A 9,960-nucleotide genomic window follows, 5' to 3' on the forward strand; every position below is an offset into this window, starting at 1 on the left:
AATTGATACCAGTTTCCAACCATTTTCTTCAACAGAAGAAAGGGTAGTAAACATATTTTAAAGTGCAGATTAAGTAAATGATTGCAGTTTTCATTTTAGGGTGAACTTTTCTTTCAAGCTCATTTTCTTTAAAGGTGACATCGGACATCATTTTTAGTTTTGTAGATTTTTTAAAAATATTTAGTTAGGTTTCTGCCTGCGGCCAGATTGTCTGGGTATAAATATATGCCATAATTTGACTCGATTGAATTTCATTCTTTTTATGTGCCTGCATCCGAGCAAATTATAGACTTTTTATACACAGAGCAAAGTGGTTAATGATGGTGTCTTTTCTTATTTATTATTTTGAGTTTGAACCATGAAGTGATGCATGCAGCCTGCTTTGCTTTCGAATGTACAGGGTCACAGGTGTGACCCTGCACAGAATCCCAGCTTAAGAATAGGCAATCGCAAACTGGCTTAGTTTTATATATGATGGGAATGTCCCAGAAAGTGTGGGCAAACATGTGTGTGTGTTGCTGTGAACTGAGGTATTTTTACAGTGTAAAATGGGTGTTTATTTTACACTACCATTGAAAAATGTAAGCAAGTTAAGTTATTGACTTTTCATTAAAGGCCATAATTTAACCAAAAATTAATATTTACTCACCCTCAAGAGGTGAGTGTCTTTCTTCTGTTGAACACAAAAGAATATATTGTGAAGAAAGCTGAAAACACATGCCACTTGAAGGTCAGTAATTAAATAATCATTTATGGGTGAACTATCCCTTTAAGACCCTACAAAATCATTTTACATTGCTTCAGATGTCAGCTTTAAAATAAATGACCTATGTGTAATGGTAACTTCCATCTGAGCTTGTTCTTGTAGGTTCACTCCTGTAAAGAGATGATTCATTGTGCCCTTTACCAAAGCAAATGTGCATGATTACAGTTCTTGTGTTGAAATTATAGTACAAAATGAAAATGTGCCATTTAGTTTACTAACCCACAGGCCATCCAAAATGTAGGGTGACCTTTTTTTGTGAGGAAAACACATAATAGTTTTTGTTAAAACTCAGTGATTCATGAAATGCAAATCAATGATCCCTGAACATCAGGACAATGCATATGCAGGCACAACTAAACAAATACCTGTGGATCCTGACAATACAATGAGTTCTTATAAACTAATTGGCCTGTCTGTGAAGGAAACATTATTTACAACATTATACGCTTTAATGCACAGCCTTGAAAGCTTTCAGAGCAATTTGTAGCTCAAACTTCCTTCACAAAAAAAATGTATTTCAGACATTGGGAACGACCATCAAAATTAAACCTTTGTGTATCGTAAGAAGCTATATGTATTACAGTAATTTGACCGACTAATTAATGACTATATGGTAATGAGCTATATGCACAGCTTGTGTTTTTCAGCCAATGATGAACTTCCGGTGAAAGGTTATTGTGACTTTACAATTTCATAAGATTCCTTTTACAGCATCAATGTTGTAATGTAATTTAAATACAATCAGTTAAATAGACTTAAGCATTCATTTAGTTGTTCAAGCTTAAAGCAAGATAAAAGATTGTGTAAACGGATGCGCCATCACTAGCAGCAGGCAAGCGCAGAAACTCCTTTAAAATTGCTGGGGTAAAATAAATGTTCATATTTTTAAGACATGGTTGGTCTGAGACCCACTTTATATGCTCAATCTATCAGGCAGTGAAGATCTCTGATTTGTAAAGAAACGTGGCAAATGTGCAATGGAAGGACAGTTCACCAAGAGCACTTGGGCTAGGCTGACTGGAAATGAAAAGTCTGTGTGCATATACCCCATTGGTTTGAATAAATAATTTAAGACCCATGGCCGCTGACATCTAAGTGTTCTCTCCTTTAGTCTGTCAGAGAATCAGTCTCTCCTGAGGATGCCACCCTGGGTCAATATATGGCTGTTGGGGGCCATAATCCTTTCCCTGTCTCTACACTTCCTCATCCTGTATGTGGAGCCTCTACCGGTGAGTGAAATACACAATAACTCTTCTTTCTGTTTCACCATTGGATGAGATTTAATCTACTTTTACAGTGGTACAACTGGTGGAATAAACCTGGAATAAACTAGGTTTTGATGCAAGTGTAATTATTTGCAGAGATAGCTCATTTGTAAACAATATATTTTCTTATTTAAGCAATGATTAATGACATACTATATTTACTCACATTCATGTCATTCCAAACCTTTATTTTTAGAGGTTTGGAATACAAAGAAGTCCTAACATAGGAATGGCTGATAAAATCGATATTTTATTAAATTTGGCTGCTGAGCGCTCGCCTTGGAAGGAATGCCAATAAGCTTAGGGTGTAAGTTTGTAATTTCCAATGGAGGCACCCGACTTGGACAAATGGAGAAGGAAACCACGCGCTCACACTCGTCAATTCAGGTCAGAATAGCTATACATGCAAAAATAAGTGCATAGCAGCAGTGAGGAGATTGTTAATAAAAATGGATGTAAGGATGGCGCCAGAGTGTCTTTTTGGTTTCTTTTCTTGTGCATCCCAGCCACTAGCTCCCCATCTAAAAAGAGTTTTTAGCATTGGGGGTAATATAGTCATTCAACTTCACAATTTGTAATGTTGCAGTATGTATTTGAATAATGATGGCTGGTTTTTGCAATATTGCCCAGCCCTATAAAACTTTTTAAGTTGTAAAATATGATTGAGAGAATCTTAGTTCACAAGAAATACTGCCCTATACAATTAATGCAACTCCATCTCTTCAAGCATTGAGTTTGTCACATCTTACATGCATCTGAAAACTCAAGCACCCACACAAATGTAAAAGTTATTTACAAATCTACTGTCATTAAAGTTTGTTGTCTTTTTAAAGACATACATAATATGAGTATTGAATTATCCTTATTACTAAATTAAAACTATTTTAATTTGAACTATATAAATATTTTTTCTATAATGATATTACCAATGGGGCGTCACGGTGGCACAGTGGTTAGCACAATCGCCTCACAGCAATGAAGGTCGCTGGTTCGAGACCTTGCTGGGTCAGTTAGCATTTCTGTGTGGTGTTTGCATATTCTCCCCGTGTTTCACGTAGGTGTCCTCCGGGTGCTCTGGTTTCCCACACAGTCCATAGACATGCGGTATAGGTGAATTGGGTACGCTAAATTGTGTATGATAGTGTATGTGTGTGAACTCAAGAGTGTATGAGTGTTTCCCAGTGATGGGTTGCGGCTAGAAGGGCATCAGCTGCGTAAAACAAATGCTGGATAAGTTGGTGGTTCATTCCGTTGTGGCGACCCCTGATTAATAAAGGGAATAAGCCGAAAAGAGAATGAATGAATGATATTAACAATAATAGATAAATACTCATTTTTCAGGACAGTTGTATTATTATCATAATTTATTTCTATGTTGATTTGTTGACATTATTTTAATAAAATAAAATATTGTAATTATGACATTATTTTTTAATAATAATTCCAATTACTACTGGCATACGCCTCCTCCATTTTTGTCACCTTATTTATTCACTCCAGGTGAGTTTGCATTCATGCTTGATAACTATGTGAAGCAGGTGATGCAATATTTTATTTTGATCTCTCATCTGGTGTTTGATGTCGTCTTGTGTTTCCCAGCTGATCTTCCAGGTCACTCCACTGCATTGTTCCCAATGGATCATAGTCTTCAAGATCTCAATTCCTGTCATCCTATTGGACGAAGCTCTTAAGTATATCTCCCGCCACCACTTAGAAGGTACAGCTTGTCTACAAGGACATGTTTTCTTCTCTTCGTGTGACTAAGGGGTCCACAACTGTCCCTGATGTGGCTGTTGTTCTTGATATTCCAGTCATGTTTCTGTCTCCTTTATACTGACTGTATTGTCATTTTTTTTGTTTGTTTCTTCTGATCTGTTTCTCCTCCGGCAGTTTAACTATCCCCTCTCGTCTTTTGGAAAGGTATTTTCTTAACCTACAGTCTGTCCATTTGGAAATTACCTCAGTATTTTGCTCGCCATCTCCTGGAGGCACTTCATAATTTCTCCATCTCTCTGCAGGTGAAGAGGAGGACAGGTACAGGAAGAATCGGCAGCTGAAATTTTAGGACGACTTCCTCCAGGCACACATGAACACACACACACACTCACCCCTGCCTTTTTCCTCCATGCTTTTAAGACATGCACACACACATCACTCGTCCTCTAGAAATCGCTCATCATGTGTCTTCTCTGCATGTCCAGCCACCACTAAAAACAAGCAGGGCTTGTAGTTTGTTACTGTGTGTGTGTGTTTGAGAGTTTAGGCGTGAGTGTTTGTGTGTGTGTGCAGGCATGTGCATGGGCCTAATTCAATCATGTCAAGTCGTTGTGTGTCCATATGTTTTCTTTTACCTTGCTTTTTAGCTTTCACACACACTTGCTGTACATAGTAGTGCGGTTTACTGGAGAGGAAGAGCGTTCAAGGATGAACATTTGGGTAATACGGGTTAATAACAAGCGGGAATTTAATCATAATTTGGCCAAAAAGTACATTAAGCAACAAATGTTAGATTCAGAAATGTAAAAGAGAGGATGGAGATGGCAGTTTGGGCGTCTTTTAATGTGTGAATGTTTGTTCGGACAGAATGGCCAGTTTCTTTAAGTGGTCGCTCCAGTTTCTTTTTTCCTCTCTTCTTTTGGATGTTTCTTTTAAATAACTGTTTACACAAGGCTAAACCAGGCAGCAAATACTTTTGTATTGCACATGATCATTATAATCAACTGTTTTAGTCTGAAATAAGCATCACTGAAAACTGAGAACTTTCGGATTGTAAAATAGCAGGTCAAGGAGTGAATTTTAGCTGTAAAACATTTCAAAACTGCGCAGAAATTGATTGAAATTGACGACCGTAAAAACAGAATGCGAATAAGTGAACTACCAGACTTTTCCTCCTCTATTATGTAAGAGTGAACTCCACTTGAACACTAGTAATAATTCAATCCAAACATGGTGCAACCTGCCACATGATGTAAGTATTACTATCCATGGCGGGTTTTGAAAGTGATGAGAGGGAAGAGGAGGAAAGAAAGGGTTTTGTTCACTGAGGGCAGTCCAGGTTTGCAGCATTACCTGACTGCTTTGATTTCCCCTCACCTACACACAGACACAAACTCACGCACCCTCTTTAGGGAGTAAAGGGGTCTCACTTGAATGTACTTTCGCTTGCTGCTTGCTAGCAAGACTTTTCGTGCTCCTCTAATGCTGGCGAATTGCTTTTTCCTTTGCACGTTTTTCATCCTCCATCACCATCATCATTATGAACACATCATGTCCACAAAGGGAGGATTCTCTACCGCTAGTGCTTTTCTTGCAATCTTGATGAACTTGGCTACTTTATTGTTTTGTTTTTTAACACAGTAATAATAATGTATTCGACTGAAAGAACCCAGGTGGTTTAGCTTGTCAGTTTTGCTGTTAAGGGTTTGATATGCCCTCATCGATCTGTTGGGTAATGCTGGTGTGCTGTTTTCAGACAAATGGCAAAGCAGCTACGCCTGTGCCTGGTGTCAATATGCTAAAAGCGCAGTGTGAAAAGTCTTATGTCTGCTTGCTAGCTGTGACAATGGTGTCCTTCTGTCACAGCTTCGTATCATCTGTTTTGCCAGTAACAAATGTGAGTGGTGTAAATGTTATTTTAAACAGGCGAGCTCTGTGTCCCATGTGCTCTCACACTTACAGCTAATAGAAAACTTTAGGGTCAGCGTTTTGACACAAGGCAACATGGCCGCTCATATTCATCACACTAGCATCTGCACCAATAGAAAGTGTGGGCTTGTACAGCCTTGCTAATAACTACTGATCTCTTGAACTCTTGTACAGTACAGAAAAAATGAAATACCTGATTGCATGGAACCTTGTTACTGTAATGAATAACCTATACAGTATATTTCATTCTTTTTTAAATAATGAAAAATCATCACCACCCGGGAGAGAGCAGTTGCAAAACTTACTTTGGATTTTCTTTCAGCGTTCACCTAACTGAGACTATTTTGTAGAATAGTGGCGGTTGTTTATTCATTGTTACAGTTTGTTTTAAAGGTTGCAGGGGTTTATGTGTCTTTTAAATTTAGTTTAGGAGTTGTAAAATAAAGATAAGATTTGTGCTAATGATCATTTTTGCACCTATAATTGGGTTTTAATGTCTGAGGAGTTTTAGTTTCTCAGTTTTTGTTTGTCTGTTTGATTTGTGTGGTTTACACCGAGTGGCGTCCACTAGTCAATATACTGACTTCACAAGTTGTTCTCCTGAAGGGCTTGGTGTGGGATTTGTGCCTCCAGAGATTTGAAATGTTACGTAGAAAGTTGGACGTCCACTTTGTATCTATTTCAATCCCTATTTAAAACCGATTCGAGTAATATTCCTTAACGTTACTGAATGCCTTTTGTTGGTGCTTCTCCCGCGAAACGTTTTCATCAAACGATACTGAATGTTTTCACACTGAAACGTGCTTGATTGTTCGTTGTGGACATTTCGGAAAGGTTGACAATCAGGAGCGCAAACAAGAGTTTGTAGTGTCGTCGTTTTCCCCCCATTCGTGGTCCTGAGATGATCCGCTCGGACTAGACAGCTGTCTTTCTGCCTGCGCACAAACCGGCTGGAGCTTTGCACCCACTACTGAGAAAGAATTCTCTGTAAACGCCTTGGTAATATTAATTGTGGATACATAATTTTATATATATGAAAAAGACATGTCAAATAAAGATTATTTATCTTCTAATTTATTTCCATGCTGTTGTTGCTGCTTTCTTTTTGCGTTTCTTTATTACTCTCATTCGTAGTCTAGAGCTGTAGGTGCAATGAACACTTGCTACCACTAGAGGACACTCTGATATCATATCCTGCATATTGGCCTCAATAACTCGACTAATACAGTACTATGCACATGTACACACAGATCTTTAATCATATTAAAAAACTGTTTAAATAAGTATTGAGGGTGGACTGTGATGAGCCTATTTATAAGCTTGTTTCATTTATTTCTCATAATTAATCAGGATCAGGTTCACATTTTAATACTTTAGTTAGCTAATGTTCTTTATGTCCAAGTCGAATGATCAAACTCGGCTAATTTAGCCAGTTTGATTTCAAATGTTAGTGATAAAAAGAGAAAAAATATACTAGACTATTAAAATTTCGTGTGTGTTTGCGAACGCATATGATTATTGGCATGACCTTTTTCATGTTTACAGTACATGGAACCTTTTATTTCCACAATGGTTTTAAGTGGAAAAAGTTTATATTCTGTTTTCACAGTAAGAAATAATGGTTCTATAATGGAAATAATGGGAGTACTGTTGGCTAAAATGTTCTTTTCGGAAGCTAAATTTGTTATTCGGAAGCACTGCAGAAACCCCTTAAGAAATCTGATATATGGCAATATATGCAAATCACATGTTTAACACACAAGTTCATATTTGGAATTTACAGATATAAAATATGTTCAAATAAGCAAAAAAAAAAAATAATAATAATAATTCTAATTATTCCAGAAACGTCCATGTACATAAGATTCACTTTAAACTATAAGAATCAAAATTATGTTCATATGTTGCCCTATCAGACTTCTGAAACCCTTTTCTACTGTAATACTTTGATGGAGCAGTTTATAATGAACTAGATGCATGACAGACAACATTCAATATGCTGTCAATGAGACGACGTCATCATAAAAATAAAACAATAATAAATAAGAATATGGGCAATACCTAGATTTAATACTTGCTGGAATTTCATTTAGTATTGAATCTCTTAAGCTTATTAATAATAATAAGAAGAATAATGTTTCTTAAAGCTTGAAAATCTTTTTTCTTAATGATTGAGGCTTTGTAAAGTTTTTTTTCCCCCTCTTTTCTAACTTTTGTTATGTTCTCTTCAATGCAGTGATTATTTTATTGAATTCAACAAAATAAATAAATAAAACAATAGGGAAAAAGAGGTTCAAATGTCTCATCTTTTAAAATACATGCTTTGTTAACAAAAATAACTACAAGTACCAAATGTTTTTTAAAAGAAAAATATGGGTCATCATTTAAAATATAGGCATACATGTTTTTTAGCATTTTAAGAATTATTTAGCCTATATTCCACTCAGAATTTATCAAATAAAAAACAAGCAAACATTAATTCTAGTAATGAAGCTTAAATTTGTTATGTTACATTGGTGTTTCTTGAGTTTATTTAAATAGGTCCTATAGGTCACTGAGGCAGCTCATCCTCAGGGCCGATGAGTGGCCATTAGTTGCACTTAATGAGCATTCATCGAAGCTAGTCTTTACACCCTGAGACTACAGAGAATTTATACCTGGCTGCATATTCTCACCAGACCCAATCACTGCAATCACAAATGACACCTAGAAATGACAAACACTCTGGAGTGATACTTTACATTAGACCGGGTAAAGATAAAGAAGGGAATAAAATAATATACAAACAGATGGTTCACCAAAAAATAAAAATAAAATAAATGTACTCACCCTGTATTTTCAACCTTAATTTACAACATGTTTGAGATTTTTTTTCTTCTACTGAACACAATTTTTTTCATTTAAAGAATTTTGGAAACTTTCCAAAATTCATATTTTTTATTCATAAAGTCATATTTTTTCCTTACTATGGAAATCAATGACGGTTGATTACATCATTATTTCAAATACATTTTTCATTTCATTTATTCATTCATTTTTTTTCGGCTTAGTCCCTTTATTCATCATGGGTTGCCACAGTGGAATGAACCGCCAACTTATCCAGCATATGTTTCACACAGTGGATGCCCTTCCAGCTGCAACCCGGTACTGGGAAACATCCAAACATACATATGGCCAATTTAGTTTATTCAGTTCACCTTTATCACGTCTTTGGACTGTGGGGGAAACAGGAGCACCCGGAGGAAACACACGCGAACACGAGGAGAACATTCAAACTCCACACAGAAACACCAACTGATCCGGGACTCGAATCAGTCAATTTTTGGGTGAGCTACTGTATGCCTTGGGTGCAAAAATCAGCTGTTAGTAAATCAGCAAGTAAAATAGTACTTTTATTTTCCAACAAATACTAATGAAATTTAATATAATTTTATAAATAAATAAATAAATTATAATAAATTATATTTATTATTATAAATAATTTATATAAATGCTTATCTTTTCAGTGTTCTGTTCATTAAGAAACCCACTGAAACCTGGTTTACAACAAGCTCACTGTTAACAAAAATAATAAAAAACAATTGTTCCTTGAGCACCAAGTATAAATATACATACATATGTTATATTTTTGTGTGTGTGCATGTGTATGTGTAAAAGACCCTTCCAGGATTTTTATTTCCTTATATAGTGTGCAGAGTGGCACGGTGACCTAGTGGTTTAGCACTCTCGCCTCATAGCAAGAAGGTCACTGGTTCGAGTCTGGATTGACCAGTTGGAAATTCTATGTATGGAGTTTGCATGTTCTTCCCGTGTTTGCGTGGGTTTCCTACTGTGCCTACTGGTAGGCTCAGAAGGCTGTTATCATCCATCCACATGCTTAATCAGCTATATATCACATATGGCTGCAACAGGAAGGTAACGAGAATTATTTATATTATTTATCATATTTCCCATTAACTTTGTTTTATTAATGTCTAACCTTACCTCAACCCTAAACCCAACCGTCACAGCAATGTAAAAACAAATCTGGAGTCTTCTCTATTAGTATAGCTAAATAACCATGTGGATGGATGATAACAGGGCGGCGCAGTAGGTAGTGCTGTCGCCTCACAGCAAGAAGGTCGCTGGTTCGAGCCTCGGCTGGGTTAGTTGGCATTTCTGTGTGGAGTTTGCATGTTCTCCCCGCGTTAGCTCCAGTTTCCCCGTACATGCGGTACAGGTTTATTTAGCACATATAAGCTAAATTGTCCGTAGTGTATGTGTGTGAATGAGAATGTATGAGTG

At 36.6% G+C, this 9,960-nt stretch overlaps 1 protein-coding gene across 1 annotated transcript in view; it reads left to right on the top strand.

Moving 5' to 3' along the window:
- atp2a3 (ATPase sarcoplasmic/endoplasmic reticulum Ca2+ transporting 3) overlaps nt 1-6,753 on the top strand; it is a 100,062-nt gene extending 93,309 nt beyond the window's left edge. Inside the window, 3 exon segments of the mRNA XM_056457945.1 lie at nt 1,878-1,995; nt 3,631-3,748; nt 4,050-6,753. Coding sequence (XP_056313920.1) covers nt 1,878-1,995; nt 3,631-3,748; nt 4,050-4,096 — 283 coding nt within the window. The 3' untranslated portion in view covers nt 4,097-6,753.
- Nucleotides 6,754-9,960: the final 3,207 nt, after the last annotated feature.

The sequence above is a fragment of the Danio aesculapii genome, chromosome 5 (genome assembly GCF_903798145.1).
Source record: "Danio aesculapii chromosome 5, fDanAes4.1, whole genome shotgun sequence".
NCBI lineage: Eukaryota > Metazoa > Chordata > Actinopteri > Cypriniformes > Danionidae > Danio > Danio aesculapii.